At 42.2% G+C, this 17,816-nt stretch overlaps 1 protein-coding gene across 1 annotated transcript in view; it reads left to right on the forward strand.

Moving 5' to 3' along the window:
• MYO16 (myosin XVI) overlaps positions 1–17,816 on the forward strand; it is a 441,479-nt gene that overhangs the window by 284,508 nt on the left and 139,155 nt on the right. The window contains exon 23 of the mRNA XM_028087376.2: positions 8,577–8,652. Within this exon, the coding sequence (XP_027943177.2) occupies positions 8,577–8,652 (76 nt within the window). The remainder of the gene's footprint in view (positions 1–8,576; positions 8,653–17,816) is intronic.

Raw genomic sequence — 17,816 nt, forward strand, 5'->3', positions numbered from 1 at the left:
GATTTGATAGATGATACATAGATTAATACTGGCTATCTCTGAGAAAAGGAGTAATTGTTACTTTATTATTTTTATTGTTTTCCCAATTTTATAAATACACATGTAGTGTATTTTGTAAGGTGTCTGTAAAATATAAAAGATTATAAAAAGACTTGCCCTAGCTATTTTCCTTGTTTTTTTTTTTTTTTCCGGATGTAGTCTTTGAACCCTGACAGTGTCCTCAAAACGACGGTGATATTTAGTAACCTTGGCTACTAGCTACATCAGAGGTAGTTCGAAAGTCTAAGTGGATGATATCCACCCGTGCCCGTTTACCGTGTTCGTACATAGCCTGCTCCCGTTCCCTTAAAATAATGTTCTGTATTGCGGGCTGTGCTGGCAAAGTCACCAGACTTTAGTGGGAACTGACCTCAGGGCACTTTACCTTGAATAAACAAGAAACCGACTTCCAGAGAAGCCGATGATGTCATGCCCACAGCTAATGGTCACAGTCCACGTCCCGTAAGTGGGTTTTCGGTTGGCGGGTGGACACTAGAATCAGAAGTCTTTGTTATAGCCCTGGGTGCATTTCCCTTCTGCCGCAGCACACTTTTATTCATTTTCTGTCCCCAGACTGCCAGCGCTGTTTATGGCTTATGCAGGGTACCCCAGCAAGCAGAGTTGTTAAAAAAGTACCGGGTTCTCTTGCCACTGTCTCAGGTAAAAATATTTGAAAACCCTTTCTGAACAGCTTTTTAGAAATGCTGACTCTCCTAAGGAAAAAGTTGGCAATGAGTATAATTATAGTGTCGTCTCATCTTAAACTTATCAGCGATTTTTAGCTACGCCAGTATCTCCTCCCATCATGACACTACATCAAACATTCCTCGGCAAACCCCGTGGCTGGGCTCCGTTGCTCGCCGCCAGCATCCCAGGGGAGGACGGAGTTCACAGAGCAGCCTGCGCTGCTGGTACCTGGAGCCGCGCTTCTCATCCTTGCATGTGCACCAGGATCAACTGGGGAGCGAGTTAGAGATGCAGGTTCCTTGGTTCCACTCCCATAAATGATGATTAAAGAGGGCCGGGGAGGTCCAAAGTGTGTGCATGTGTATTAAGCCCCAGAGAATCCTCTCCTGTAGGTAATCGGTGAAGCCTGTTTTCAGAAACACTGAAGGTATTAAGGTATTAGCACCCAGTAGGCACTCAGGTGAGCACACATTTCACAGCCTTGCCTGGCCCGGCACCTGCAGGGGGAGCTGCACTGCAGGTGCAAAGAGCACACAGAGCCCAGCTTGGCGACCTCAGCGCCTTCCTTATCAAAGGGCTGTAAGCCAACCGCTCTTGCTCTCAACTCAGAGTGAAAGGCTTGTCTTTCCTTGGTGAGCAACCAAGCCCGAGCTGGACAGCCTTCAGGGAGGAGGAGAATATGCATGTGCAGTTGGCATTTCATAACTTTTCTTTGTGGACACAGGAAACGAGGCAGCTTGATAAAGTGTGATTCATAGCCATGGGGAAAGCTTGATTCTCCCTTTTACATATATAGTCTATGTAACCTAACCTATCTTTTGATTGTGTGTACTGCGGTCTCGGAGTGTTAACAGCAAGGACTTGCGGGAAAACAGCACACCCCCCCCATCCCTGGTTCACCTGCCCTCCTCCTCCTCCTCGGACCCCCAGGCTGAAGCATTTGCATGAATCTATGAATCTTGGTAACTGCTGAAACACAAGCAAAATGCTGTTTCCTTTGGAGTCTTTTCATTGAACAGACTCATTCCAAATGAATCTTTGAATACGTAGATGGCTTCCTTAAACATTGGTATTGGGCTGTATGCATATAAATGTCTCCATTACATGCATGAAGGACGTTGCCACTTAACACATGAATCCTATCTTCTAGTCCTTAGGAGGCAAAAAAAAATAAAGCCTGAGGTCCAGTTATGTAAAGGGGGGGGGGGGAGGAGTTGAAAGTATAGACTGGCCTTTATCTTTTGCTGCTTTCATGTTTTTCTCCTTTCACCCCCAAATACTAAACCAGCAAGGACAGGCAAGGCAGGGCAGCGAGAGAGCTGACCTGAGTGATGGAGAAAGGCCTCCCCGCTTCCCGCCGCGCCCACAGCACCCTTCCGTCAGTCCCTCCTCCTCGGGGGCGTGGCTGACAGGACGGACCTGGCTCTGTTCCCCTGAGGGCACAGACTCACAAAGCCATGCGCGATTTCTAGGGTACATTGAGTCTCTCCTAGGCTGTTTGCCTTCCATAGAAAGTTCTGTGTGCGTTCCACTAGGCTTTGAGGCTCACCTCCCTTTGAATGCCCGAGAACCAGGGGCGTTGGTCCCCCTGAGTTCTGCAGCTTCTGTAGTTTCTCTTCTACGCGGCCGTTGCGCCCTCTGCCTCCTAGAGGCCGTTGCCGTCGGCGAGGTCCAGATGGCAAGGAGGCCCAGGTGGAGATGGCAGCGAGCTTCAGGTGGCTTTCCCCTCCTGGGACACTCGCTCTCTTTGGAAGCAGTTCCTTTGGAGTGTGACATGGGATTCTGACAGCTACAGGACCGGCGGCCCCGTTGGCAGCCTCGAAAGCGAGGACCTAGAGGCCGTGGTGAGTCCTCACATCAGCGCTCTAACAAAGTTCTGGCACAGGTCGGAGAAGAAGGCGGAGGCGAGCATTAGAAGCGGGTATGGGGCGGTGACGAGGAAAGCAGGTAGGGTGCAGAGCCGAGTGCTCACCACCTTGTTCACTGACGTCCAGAATCCCCTCGAGAGAGGCAGACAGGCCGAGGTGGAGAGAGAGAGGCTGACGTGACCTCCCATGTCCTGGAGACGAGAAGGCACAGTATCTCGACGGGTTTACGGCCAGGCGCCGCGGCTGGTTGAAGCCGGAGCTCAGGCGGTGTCCGGCCCTGCCTGAGCGCCGGGCCTGCAGAGCAGACTGGGCCCTGGCAGCTGGAGGATCTGGGAAGTTTGCTGAACGGGGAGGCAAGATGGACGCCAAGGGAGGCGCTGGGCCACGGAGGGGCAGGAAGTGAGGAGGAGGGCGGAGTGGAAACGTGCCCCGTGTGGGAGGAACCTGTGCACATTGTTCTGTAGGTGAAGATTTGTCAGAGATCCGACGGGAGTGCTTGTTGACTTCGTGCTTTCCCATTCCATCTTTTTCTCGAAATTAACTTCACGTTCTTGTGTTCTTTTTGGATAAAAAAGTAAACGTGTGTTATTTTAGTCTAGATTATATTTTTTAGCTGGGGCCACCTTGTTTTCTATCATTTTTTTTAAAGCAAAACCAAACACAACCTCTTAGTTACACTTATTAAAATAGTTTTCCTCTTAGGGCGTGCAATTTTGAAATGGATAGGCCTATTTCAGATTTCTGTGCTAAGTTTCTGAATTTGTATCGTACCCCCACCTCCCCGCTCCAGCAGAGGATGTCAGAGGAGGCCTAGTGGGGGGCTGGGACTTTGGCCACCCCCCCAGAGGTAACCTGGCCACAGTCCCCCTCTTCCCACACCCCCTCAGTGGCAGCCGTGTGGTAAGCCATGAAGACGCATGCCAGCCCCTTCCACCGGCTCACCCCACAGCCTGGAAGATGTGACAGGGGGTGCAGGAGACCAGAACACCTCTCTGCCCAGCAATGACGAGAGGGCCCTCTTCTCTGTCAGAGGTGGTGAGTGGGGGAGCCTGGCTTCTCCCACGTGGCAGCAATGAGGCCGTGCCTCCCTTGTCCTGCCAGGTGGCATCAGAGGAAGCCAGCTGAAACAGAAGTTTATGCTGGAGACGTTGACACCCTGCTCTGGACACGCGACAGGACACCTATAGCGATCTCCGCAAGGATAGAGTAGAACTCCACAACACCGCTAACCAGCAGGACCTACTCACTAGAACACTTAAACCGATGAAAGTAGAGTATGCAGGCTTCTTGAGTCCCAGCAGAACATGTATCAGGAAAGACCACGTGCTGGACCATAAATCAAAACTAAAGAAGTTCAGAAAGATTGGAATTCTATAGAGTGGGTTTACCTCCCACAATGCAACCAAACTAAAAATCAATACCGGAAAGAGAGCAGGCGGTTTTCCAAATACTTGGAAACTAAACAGTGCCCTTCTGTGTATTCCATGGATCAAAAAGGAAGTCTCAAGGTGATTAAAAAGATATGTTGACTCAAATGAAAATGAAAATAGTACATGTTGAATTTGTTAGACACATCTAAAACAGTGCGGAGAGGAAAATGTACATCACTAAGGGCACACGTTAGAAAAGAGGAAGGTCTCAGTCGACAATCTACACACCTAACCTCAAGAACCTGGAAAAAGGAGAGCAAAATAAAACCAAAGCAAGCAAACAGAAGGCAGCAACAAGAACAGAAATCAATAAAATTGAAAAAAGTAGAGAAAATCAGTGAAACAAAGGCCTGGTTATTTGAAGATAACCAGAAAATGTCAAACCTGTAGAAAGAATGACAAAGAAGAGAAAAGACACAAACTGCAGTCTATCAGGAAGAAAACAGAGTTTCACCGCAGACCGTGCAGACACCAAAAAGATGGCGAGGGATACAGTAATCAGCTGTCCCAAACAACAGCGGAAAGGAAATGGACCAGCTCCTCAAAAAACACAAACTACCTCAATTTACCCAATGAAATACATCACTGAATATCTCTATAACCATCAAGGAAATGAACTTAAAATTTAAATCTCCCCAAAAGGAAAGTTCCAGTCCCCAGTGGTTGCACTGGAGAATTCTACCAAATGTTTAAAAGAAAATTAACATTAAACTTACAAAATTTTATCTAGGAAATGGAAGGGAGCATGCTTCTCAACTCATTTTATGAAGCTAGTATTACCCAGTATGAAAACCAGACACAGTACACACACACACACACACACACACACACACACACACACACACACACACACACACACAGAACTGAAGATCAGTATCCCTCATGAATGAAGATGCAAGAAGACTTTTATTTTTAGCAACTATAATTTCACAATATGTAAAAGGAATTATCCACCATGGATAATTTGGTTTTTTTTCTTCTGGAAATGCAAAGCTGGTACAATAATTTGAAAATCAGTCAAGATTCATCTACCATGTTAACAGGCTAAACAAGAAAAAAAATTGCATGATCATATCAATTGATGCAGAGAAAGCATTTGATAAATTCAACATTCATTCATGATAAAAACACTCAGAAAAATAGGGTTAGAGGAGACATCCTCAATGTGATAAAGAGCATCTACAGAAATCCTACAGCTAACATAATATTTAATGGTGAAAGACTGAGTGTTTTGCTCCTAAGATCAGAAAGAAGGCAAGGATGTCTGTTCTCACCATTGTTATTAAACATAATGCTGGAAGTTCTAGCAAGTACAGTAAGATAAGAAATGAAATAAAAGGCAGATATATTGGAAAGGAAGAAATAAATCAGTCCTTTTGTAGATGGTGTGATTTTCTATGTGTAAAATCCCAAGGAATTTACTAAAAAAGAAAGGAAAAAGGAAAAAAAAGCCTCACAGAACTAATAAGTGAGTTCAGCAAGGTTACAGGATACAACATAAATGTAAAATAATCAACTGTATTTCTATATACTAGTAAAGGGCACCAAAATTAAACATATAATAACATGTACAATCGCTCCTAAAAAATGCGGATGGGTATAAATCTAACAAACCATGTGGAGGATCTATATGCTGAAACCCGCAAAGCCATGAGGAAAGCAAGCAAAGAGCTGCATAGGAGACATGTCATGTTCATGGGTTAGAACACAGCATGGTCAGTAGTCTCGCTGACAGTCAGCATTGTAATACTTCTCCCCAAAATGCCACTCAGGTTTAATGCAATTCCTATCAAAATCATAGCAAAAATTTGTTTAGATATAGAGCTATTGATAGACAACATTGCTCTAAAATTTATATGGAATAGCGAATAAATTAGAATAGTTAAAACAATTTTTTTAGAGATTTATTTATTTTTGGGGGGGGTATGAGGGCAGAGGGAAACAGAGAATCTCAAGCAGACTCCCCGCTGAGCACAGAGCCCGACACAGGGCTTGATCTCACGACCCTGAGATCATGACCTGAGCCAAAACCAAGAGTCAAACGCTTAACTGACTGAGCCACCCAGGGGCCCAAAACAGTTTTTATAAAGAATAATGTGGGAAGAATTCATCCATTTAATTTAATGTCTTCTTATAAAGCTTCAGTAATCAAGACAGAGGTGAGGGAATAGACACGTAGATCCATGGAACAGAGTAAAGAGGCCAGAAGCAGACTCTTCCCAATTGGTTCAAGTGATTTCAGGGAGGTGAGTGTGTCCATACTTAGTGGCATGTGGGATCTGTGCGCTCAGGTGAATGTCCTGCATCTTCATTGAATTAATGTCAATACTCTGGTTGTGGTTGTTCTGCAGGACATTACCATTGGAGGGAACTGGGTAAAGGGCCCACAGGATGCTGTGTTATTTCTTACAACTGCAGGTGAATCTGCAATGATCTCAAAATCAAAAGCTTAATTCAGAAATTTTTTTTTAAGATTTTTTTTTGTTTTTTTTTGACAGAGAGAGAGACAGGAGAGAGGGAACACAAGCAGGGGGAGAGGGAGAGGGAGAAGCAGGCTTCCCGCTGAGCAGGGAGCCCGATGTGGGACTCGATCCCAGGACCCTGGGACCATGACCAGAGCCGAAGCCAGATGCCCAATGACTGAGCCACCCGGGCGCCCCCATTCAGAAATATTTTAAGGTGCTGGTAGCAGGTTATATATAGACGTAATAAATGGACATGAGTGGATATCATTTATTTAGATTCTCAAATTGCCTTTGACAAGGCCAATGTTAAACTTCATCGGCTTGAAGAAATTGTCATGGTTAAAAGACCAAATTTGGAATCAGATTGTATTTTATCTTTAAAATGAAAAAATAATTAAAAACCCTCACATAGGTGTTTGGTATGTGTGTGTATTTCTCAGCTCCACCCACTGAAAACTATAAACATTGGCCCACCAATAATGTGCTGCTGTGTACCTTTTAGGGTCTGGTGGGGAGGCGTCTCTCATTTTGATTTTCCCCTCAAGTATGCAAGGACTTCTTGAGGAAATACTTCATTCCAGATTTGGGGCCAGGAAAAAAAAATTCTTTGGAACCATGTGTTAACTTTCCACTAATGCCAATTTTATGTAACACATTCTCAGTCATTTGCATTATTATATTATGATACAATCACCAACTGTTGTGGGCAGTGTCTAAAACTTGTGTTGAGCTATGAACTCAAATCCTGTCAATGCTGTGGTCGTCCATATCTTACGAGTAAGGTCAGAAGCTCTCAGACTCGGAGTGCCCTTCAGACTATTTAACACATGAGAGAGCGCTATCGTGGTTTGCCCGTTATCACAGAAATAATTAAGCTCGCATGCTTCAAGATTTGTTAATTTGATAAAGTAGAAACGTGTGCTAAACGTCGTGCTTCCTACAAGCATCAAACTGCCCTAGTTGAGCATTTGCCCTTGGATGTGTGTGCGAGATGCTGGTTCCTAGGTGACTTGACCAGCAGGATTCTCCCACGAGGAAGTTCTGGACTTGAGTTTCAGTGGGAGACCTTTAGCTTTTTCTCCATGTCGCCCAGTACAGGTGCCATTCATGAGAACTTTCCAAAGCATGATCCAAAAAGCACAAGATCCAAAGCATGATCTTGTGATAATGAAAGACTCATCAGCACAAGCTTTAATGAAATGGATGGCACAATGTTTCGTGGTGTTTGGTCATAATATATCAAAATCTTTTTGTTCATTTCACCAAATATTTATCAAATGTGCCCAATGGACAGGCGTTCTGCTAGTTGCTGCAGGGAGAAGGAGTTGAACAATTTGTAGTCACTGCGCTCAAGGTATGGCAGGAATTTTACTGTGGGATTAGGAATGGCCATTACAAAATGAGGCCATAATAGAGGCAAAGACAGACTAGGAATGTTTTTAGAGAAATTCAGGTAGTCCAATTTGCGTGTGTGTGTGTGGTGTCTGTGTCTATGTTTTTAACTCAGAATCATGTTTTCTTCATTTTTCCCCCAATATTTTATTTTAAGTACTCTCTGCACCCAGCATGGGGCTCAAACTCACAACCGCGAGATCAAGAGTCTCGTGCTCTACCGACTGAGCCAGCCAGGCACCCCATGTTTTCTTCGTTTTAAAGACGAACTGTTTAAATGATCCAAAAGGACTCTTTCAATAAAGAGACCATTGAATTTCTTCAACTGAAATCACGCCTTCTTCCCCAGACATGATGGAATCCTCCTACCTGGTTTAGTGAGTTTTCTGGGCAGGCGAGGGTCCTCGAGAATAAAGGGGGGCTGCATGAATGTGAATCACCACCATTTTCTCTTAAACTCACAAGCAGAGGGGGACTTGGAAAATTAGAACAGGAGACATGTCCCTTGTTTGATGTGCAGAACGGGAGCACCCGGTTGGGAGCTTTGAACTTGGGTGTAACGTGAACTCGAAGACATGAAACGCCTCTCTGGTGAATAATTGAAAACTTCCTCTGAATCAGATTATTCTTTAAAAGAAATAATTTTTGTGGTCATGTTTAAACATTAGTAACCGTGCCATTTTCTTTTATTATAGGTAATGTATGAAATTGTTGGAGCAATAGAAAAAAATAAAGACACCCTCTCACAGAATCTTCTATTTGTAATGAAAAGTAAGTTTTTTCCCCTATGGTTAAAATGCCACGCATGCCTTCTTTCTCCATCTCTGAACACTGTCCTCTGTAATATGCCACCGGCGACAGGGGGATTGAAATATCTTTTACATTCTAAAGCCCGGAATAATAAAGAATGGATCTTGCCACACTGTACATTGGCTACAATTTAATTTGGAGTCTAGTAGAAACCATAATTTAACTAAGCTTTTAGCAGATAGAAATATAAAATACCTTTACCACTCTAGTAGTATTAACATAAGAAAGCTCCTTTGTGAAGACTAATAAAGATTAATACAGCTTCCAAAATTATTTAGGCCACAGCAGGGTGAATTTCATTACTGAAGATGAAGTCTGGAGCACACCTAAGGGTGGTGTTTTATTCTTACATACTTTCCGTTATAAAGAATTAATGCCCACGAAGTAGAGGGAGTGAACAAATTTATATATACACACACACATGCAGATATGTATATATCAATGTATAGGCTCCATCTACTTGGTGAATCTTAGCCCTTTATGTACATGTATCTATTTCTATACAACAGGTAACTAACTATATACTACACTTAGATATGGTGCATTTCTATGTATCAAAATGTGTACTTCTGCCTACTCTAGTCATTATTTTCTTCTTTTAATTTTTAAAACTTTTTATTGTTATGTTAATCACCATACATGACATCATTAGTTCTTGATGTAGTGATCCATGATTCATTGTTTGTGCATAACACCCAGTGCTCCACGCAGAACGTGCCCTCTTTTAATACCCATCACCAGGCTAACCCATCCCCCCACCCCCCTCCCCTCTAGAACCCTCAGTGTGTTTTTCAGAGTCCATCCTCTCTCATGGTTCATCTCCCCCTCCGTCTAGTCATTATTTCTTGATAGCAATTCTGTAGACCTTGGTTCTCATTTTCCTAACAACCTTAAAGTGAATTAAAATGTATCATCTTTTGTGCTTTAAGTTGCTTGGCATGAGCTGAGTCATTTATCTTTCCTGGAAAAAAGAAGCCTATGATAGCTTTTCATGAGATAGTTGGATGCCTCCGAGCTGGAAATAAGACATCCATATCACCGCTGGCTTGAGGAACGTATTTACCTTGAATCAAGCAGCGCAGATGCAATAGATTATTTTTCATTGGGAATTACTCGGCTCGTCTCTCAGAACTTATGGTGATTGAGTTCTCCTAAAACTGAGACTGGTGGGAGGAGCATGGGATTGGAATAATATCATGTAGAAGAAAAGAACTGAAATAATTGACCCTATTGATTATCATTGGAAATATCTTCCTTCTAGTTTTCAATTATTTGACCTTCCATTTATAATGTACTGCCATCTAAGTCCTACCTTTTTGAAGATCTAATATATAGCCTGGTTTTGAAGATGATGCAATGGCTTTTTCTTTATTTTTTATTTCAGGTGATAGAATATATATTTAGAAAGAGAATGTAATGGCTAATGATATTGTGATCCTTCTTATCTTAACAGAGTCCCTATATTTTAAAGTCATTCTTTTGTGTACACTTGCTATTAAATTCCAGGAGAACACAACTGAGTCTTGTTTCATTCTAAATACTTTTGGCGTCTGAGCAGGTGGACAAATTTACAATGCATCCGTATATGTTTATACAGGAAGTAGCAGGTGTTTTCTATAAAGGACGAGATAATAAACACTTCAGGCTTTGCAAGCCATAAGGTCTCTGTGGCAACTTCTCAACTCTGCTGTTATAATGAGAGAGCAGGTGTAGACAATACAGATGGACATGTCTGTGTTCCAATAAAACTTTATGTACAGAAATAGGCAGTGGGTCAGATTTGACCCACAGGCCACAGTTGCTAACCCATTCTGTCATATAGGAAAAAGATGCAGGGTTGTGATATTATCTTAAGAATTTGTGAAATGTTTTGATGCTGTAAATAGTTGTTAAAAGCTAGTGTAATTCGTATCATATGACCTTACTGATATGAGGAATTCTTAATCTCAGGAAACAAACTGAGGGTTGCTGGAGTGGTGGGGGGTGGGAGGGATGGGGTGGCTGGGTGATGGACATTGGGGAGGGTATGTGCTATGGTGAGCGCTGTGAATTGTGTAAGACTGTTGAATCACAGATCTGTACCTCTGAAACAAAGAATACATTATATGTTAAAGAAAAAAAAGGAAGATAGCAGGAAGGGAAGAATGAAGGGGGGGATATCAGAGGGGGAGATGAACCATGAGAGACGATGGACTCTGAGAAACAGACTGAAGGTTCTAGAGGGGAGGGGGTGGGGGGAAGGGCTAGCGTGGTGATGGGTATTAAAGAGGACACGTTCTGCGTGGAGCACTGGGTGTTATGCGCAAACAATGAATCATGGAACACTGCATCACAAACTAACGATGTAAGGTATGGTGATTAACATAACAATAAAAAAGCTAGTGTAATTTATAGATAATATTTTTTTTATTTTTGAATACCTTACTATGTACTTTGTTTATAGTATCTAATTGAATCTTCATATTATCAAAAAACTCCCAGTTGAGGAAGGTGGTAGGGTCTGTTATGGGAACTGAACAAACATCCCTTTGTCCATGAGACACCTTTCCAAGTGGAGGCAGGTAGCTTGGAGACTCAGCTCATGCAGAAATGCAGTGCGTGCTCTCATCTGTGCCTGAGATGTGAAATAAAGTCTCCTTGGCTCAGAAACAGGCAACAGAGTCAAAATCTGGAGTATTAAGTCTGCTTAGAAAAATAAAAAAATTTAAGATTTACCGTCAATAATGTTAACAGCTCTTGAGTCTATTGTCTCCAAGTGCCTCTGCATACCTGCTCGTAAACTGTGCACCTAAGTTAGCTTATCCTGATGTACTGGCAGGAAGACACTCCATGCAATGTTTACAGACCCCCTGCGGGGGATGCTTCCCATTTCAACATAAACATTAACTGTTTATGTTGAAATGATTTCAAGTTTAAAGTTACAAAATTAGTACCAAGAACTCCCATATGCCCTTTTCCAGATTCATTTTCCTCATTTCCCTCCTTTTACTCTGGCTTCTCCCTCCCACTCACCCTGTCTTCCACTCCCCAGCATCCTTCCCTTTGTGTGCCCGTGTGCACGTGCATGTTCATGCATGTGTGCACATATGTGTATATGTGTGTGCGTGCATGTGCGTGCGTGCATGCGTGTGTGTGTATGACATATACTTTCTGAACTATTTGAGACCAAGTCACAGGCATCTTTGGTATACATCCTAAGCTAAAGGACATTATCTTACAGAACATCAGCCAACTGTCAGAGTATAAACATTGATGCGGCGCTAACCTCTAGACCCGAGTTCTGCCCCTTTGCCTCTCACTCTTGCCATGTCTTTCATAATGATTTCCCCCCAATTCAGGGCCGGTCGCTGCGTTTAGTTGCCATGTCTCTTCAGTCTTCTTTAATTTAGGACATTTTCTCTGCTTATCTTTTTCTTTCATGACTGACATTTTAAACTTAAAGGCCAGTTATTTTGAAGACTGTCCCTCAATCTGGATTTATTTGCTGTTTGCTCACATTGGCGTCCACGCACTGCTTCTGGGCGGGAATCCCACAGGCGAGCTGGAGGGTCCTCACCCATCCCGTTCAGAGGATGTACTGACTGTTTGAAACACCATTGGTGACATAGCCTAGTTAAGGTGACCCCCGTCAGGCTTCTGTAATGGAAAGCTGCTATTTTCCTCTGTCATTGATAAGTAGCCTGTAAGGAAGGTGAGGCAAGTAAATACTCTCTTCCACGTCAGACTTTAACCTGCTGGCTTGCGTACATGAATGATTCTTGCCTGAATCAACAATTTCTCTGACGGTTGCAAAATTGTGATTTTCTACCCCCCATTTTTCCATCAGTTGTGACATTCAATTGTAAGAACTCCCCTTTCTCATTAATTAACTAATTAAATTATTATCACTATGGGCTCATAGATTCCTATTTTATCGAATGAATCACAAGCTATTGCTATCATTATTTTTTCAAATTTTTTATTGTTATGTTAATCACCATACATTACATCATTAGTTTTTGATGTAGTGTTCCATGATTCATTGTTTGTGCATAACACCCAGTGCTCCACGCAGAACGTGCCCTCTTGAATACCCATCACCAGGCTAACCCATCCCCCCACCCCCCTCCCCTCTAGAACCCTCAGTTTGTTTTCCAGAGTCCATCGTCTCATATGGTTTGTCTCCCCCTCCGATTACCCCCCTTCATTCTTCCCCTCCTGCTATCTTCTTTTTTTTTTTTCTTAACATACAATGTATTATTTGTTTCAGAGGTACAGGTCTGTGATTCAACAGTCTTGCACAATTCACAGCGCTCACCACAGCACATACCCTCCCCAATGTCTATCACCCACGCACCCCCTCCCTTCCACCCACCCCCCCCACTCCAGCAACCCTCAGTTTGTTTCCTGAGATTAAGAATTCCTCATATCAGTGAGGTCATATGATACATGTCTTTCTCTGATTGACTTATTTCGCTCAGCATAACACCCTCCAGTTCCATCCACGTCATTGCAAATGGCAAGATCTCATTCCTTTTGATGGCTGCATAATATTCCATTGTGTATCTATACCACATCTTCTTTATCCATTCATCTGTCGATGGACATCTGGGCTCTTTCCACAGTTTGGCTATTGTGGACATTGCTGCTATAAACATTGGGGTGCACATACCCCATCAGATCCCTACATTTGTATCTTTGGGGTAAATACCCAGTAGTGCAATTGCTGGATCGTATGGTAGCTCTATTTTCAACTGTTTGAGGAACCTCCATACTGTTTTCCAGAGTGGTTGCACCAGCTTGCATTCCCACCAACAGTGTAGGAGGGTTCCCCTTTACCCACATCCCTGCCAACATCTGTCCTTTCCTGACTTGTTAATTTTAGCCATTCTGAGTGGTGTGAGGTGGTATCTCACTGAGGTTTTGATTTGGATTTCCCTGATGCCGAGTGATGTGGAGCACTTTTTCATGTGTCTGTTGGCCATTTGGATGTCTTCTTTGGAAAAATGTCTGTTCATGTCTTCTGCCCATTTCTTGATTGGATTATATGTTCTTTGGATGTTCAGTCTGATAAGTTCTTTATAGATTTTAGATACTAGCCCTTTATCTGATATGTCATTTGCAAATATTTTCTCCCATTCTGTCATTTGTCTTTTGGTTTTGTAGACTGTTTCCTTTGCTGTGCAAAAGCTTTTTATCTTGATGAAATCCCAACAGTTCATTTTTGCCCTGGCTTCCCTTGCCTTTGGCGACGTTTCTAGGAAGAAGTTGCTGCAGCTGAGGTCAAAGAGGTTGCTGCCTATGTTCTCCTTTAGGATATTGATGGACTCCTGTCTCACATTTAGGTCTTTCATCCATTTGGAGTCTATTTTTGTGTGTCGTGTAAGGAAATGGTCCAGTTTCATTCTTCTGCATGTGGCTGTCCCATTTTCCCAACACTATTTGTTGAAGACACTGTCTTTTTTCCATTGGACATTCTTTCCTGCTTTGTCAAAGATGAGTTGACCATAGAGTTGAGGGTCCATTTCTGGGCTCTCGATTCTGTTCCATTGATCTATGTGTCTGTTTTTGTGCCAGTACCATACTGTCTTGATGATGACAGCTTTGTAATAGAGCTGGAAGTCCGGAATTGTGATGCCGCCAGCTTTGCTTTTCTTTTTCAACATTCCTCTGGCTATTCGGGGTCTCTTCTGGTTCCATACCAATTTTAGGATGATTTGTTCCATTTCTTTGAAAAAAGTGGTTGGTATTTTGATGGGGATTGCATTGAATGTGTAGATTGCTCTAGGTAGCATTGACATCTTCATGATGTTTGTTCTTCCAATCCATGAGCATGGAACGTTTTTCCATTTCTTTGTGTCTTCCTCAATTTCTTTCATGAGTATTTTGGTTTTTTTTTTTAAGATTTTATTTATTTATTTATTTGAGAGAGTGAGAATGAGAGACAGAGAGAGAGCACATGAGAGGGGGGAGGGTCAGAGTGAGAAGCAGACTCCCCGCTGAGCAGGAAGCCTGATACGGGACTCGATCCCGGGACTCCAGGATCATGACCTGAGCCGAAGGCAGTCGCTTAACCAACTGAGCCACCCAGGTGCCCCTTTCATGAGTATTTTATAGTTTTCTGAGTACAGATCCTTTGCCTCTTTGGTTAGATTTATTCCTAGATATCTTATGGTTTTGGGTGCCATTGTAAATGGGATCGACTCCTTAATTTCTCTTTCTTCTGTCTTGTTGTTGGGGTATCGGAATGCCACTAATTTCTGTGCTTTGATTTTATATCCTGCCACTTTACTGAATTCCTTTGTGAGTTCTAGCAGTTTTGGGGTGGAGTCTTTTGGGTTTTCCACATAAAGTATCATATCATCTACAAAGAGTGAGAGTTTGACTTCTTCTTTGCTGATTCGGATGCCTTTGATTTCTTCTTGTTGTCTGATTGCTGTGGCTAGGACTTCTAATACTGTGTTGAGTAGCAGTGATGATAGTGGACATCCCTGCCACGTTCCTGACCTTAGGGGGAAATCTCTCAGTTTTTCCCCATTGAGAATATTTGCTGTAGGTTTTTCTTAGAAGGCTTTTATGATATTGATGTATGTACCCTCTGTCCCTACACTCTGAAGAGTTTTGATCAAGAAAGGTTGCTGTACTTTGTCAAATGCATTTTCTGCATCTATTGAGAGGATCATATGATTCTTGTTCTTTCTTTTGTTAATATATTGTATCACGTTGATTGATTTGCAGATGTTGAACCAACCTTGCAGCCCAGGGATAAATCCCACTTGGTCGTGGTGAATAATCCTTTTAATATACTGTTGTATTCTATTGGCTGGTATTTTGGTGAGAATTTTTGCATCTATGTTCATCAAGGATGTTGGTCTGTAATTCTCCTTTTTGATGGGGTCTTTTTCTGGTTTTGGGATCGAGGTAATGGTGTCCTCATAAAACGAGTTTGGAGGTTTTCCTTCCATTTCTATTTTTTGGAACAGTTTCAGGAGAATAGGTATTAATTCTTCCTAAAATGTTTGGTAAAATTCCCCTGGGAAGCCATCTGGCCCTGGGCTTTTGTTTGTTGGGAGATTTTTGATGACTGCTTCAATTTCCTGAGTGGTTATAGGTCTATTCAGGTTTTCTATTTCTTCCTGGTTCAATTTTGGTAGTTGATACATCTCTAGGAATGCATCCATTTCTTCCAGGTTATCTAATTTGCTGGCATAGAGTTGCTCATAATATGTTCTTATAATTGTTTGTATTTCTTTAGTGTTGGTTGTGATCTCTCTTTCATTCATGATTTTGTTGATTTGGGTCATTTCTTTTTTCTTTTTGATCAGTCTGGCCAGGGGTTTATCAATCTTGTTAATTCTTTCAAAGAACCAGCTCCTAGTTTTGTTGATCTGTTCTACTGTTCTTTTGGTTTCTATTTCATTGATTTCTGCTCTGATCTTTATTATTTCTCTTCTCCTGCTGGGTTTAGGCTTTATTTGCTGTTTTTTCTCTAGCTCCTTTAGGTGTAGGGTTAGGTTGTGTATTTGAGACCTTTCTTGTTTCTTGAGAAAGGCTTGTATTGCTATATACTTTTGTCTTAGGACTGCCTTTTCTGCATCCCAAAGATTTTGAGCAGTTGTGTTTTCATTTTCATTGGTTTCCATGAATTTTTTTATTTCTTCTTTAATTTCCTGGTTGACCCATTCATTCTTTAGTAGGATGCTCTTTAGCCTCCATGTATTTGAGTTCTTTCTGACTTTCCTCTTGGGATTGAGTTCTAGTTTCAAAGCACTGTGGTCTGAAAATATACAGGGAATAATCCCAATCTTTTGGTACCGATTGAGACCTGATTTGTGGCCTAGGATGTGATCTATTCTGGAGAATGTTCCATGGGCACTAGAGAAGAATGTGTATTCCGTTGCTTTGGGATGGTGTGTTCTGAATATGTCTGTGAAGTCCATTTGGTCCAGTGTGTCATTTAAAGCCTTTATTTCCTTGGTGATGTTTTGCTTAGATGATCTGTCCATTTCAGTGAGGGGGGCGTGTTAAAGTTCCCCACTATTATTGTATTGTTGTCAATGTGTTTCTTTGCTTTTGTTATTAATTGCCTTCTATAATTGGCTACACCCATGTTGGGGGCATAGATATGTACAGTTGTTAGATCTTCTTGTTGGATAGACCCTTTAAGTAGGATATAGTTTCCTTCCTCATCTCTTATTACAGTCTTTAGTTTAAAATCTAATTTGTCTGATATAAGGATTGCCACCCCAGCTTTCTTTTGGTGTCCATTAGCATGGTAAATTGTTTTCCACGCCCTCACTTTCAATCTGGGGGTGTCTTTGGGTCTAAAATGAGTCTCTTGCAGACAGCATATCGATGGGTCTTGTTTTTTAATCCAATCTGATAGCCTGTGTCTTTTGATTGGGGCATTTAGCCCATTTACATTCCGGGTAACTATTGAAAGATATGAATTTAGCGTCATTGTATTGCCTGTAAGATGACTGTTACTGTATATTTTCTGTGTTCCTTTCTGGTCTATGTTGCTTTTAGGCTCTCTCTTTGCTTAGAGGACCCCTTTCAAGATTTCTTGTAGGGCTGGTTTTGTGTTTGCAAATTCCTTTAGTTTTTGTTTGTCCTGGAAGCTTTTTATCTCTCCTTCTATTTTCAATGACAGCCTAGCTGGATATAGTATTCTTGGCTGCATATTTTTCTCGTTTAGTGCTCTGAATATATCATGCCAGTCCTTTCTGGCCTGCCAGGTCTCTGTGAGGTCTGTTGCCAATCTAATGTTTCTACCATTGTAGGTTACATATCTCTTCTCCCGAGCTGCTTTCAGGATTTTCTCTTTGTCTCTGAGACTCGTAAGTTTTACTATTAGATGTCGGGGTGTTGACCTATTTTTATTGATATTGAGAGGGGTTCTCTGTGCCTCCTGGATTTTGATGCCTGTTTCCTTCCCCAAATTAGGAAGTTCTCTGTAATTTGCTGCAATATACCTTCTGCCCCTCTCTCTCTGTCTTCTTCTTCTGGGATCCCAATTATTCTAATGTTGTTTCGTCTTATGGTATCGCTTATCTCTCGCATTCTGCCCTCATGATCCTGTAGTTGTTCATCTCTCTTTTTCTCAGCTTCTTTATTTTCCATCATTTGGTCGTCTATATCACTGA

The sequence above is a fragment of the Eumetopias jubatus genome, unplaced genomic scaffold (genome assembly GCF_037043125.1).
Source record: "Eumetopias jubatus isolate StellerSeaLion01/CBP00866 unplaced genomic scaffold, mEumJub1_p1.0 scaffold_3, whole genome shotgun sequence".
Taxonomy (NCBI): domain Eukaryota; kingdom Metazoa; phylum Chordata; class Mammalia; order Carnivora; family Otariidae; genus Eumetopias; species Eumetopias jubatus.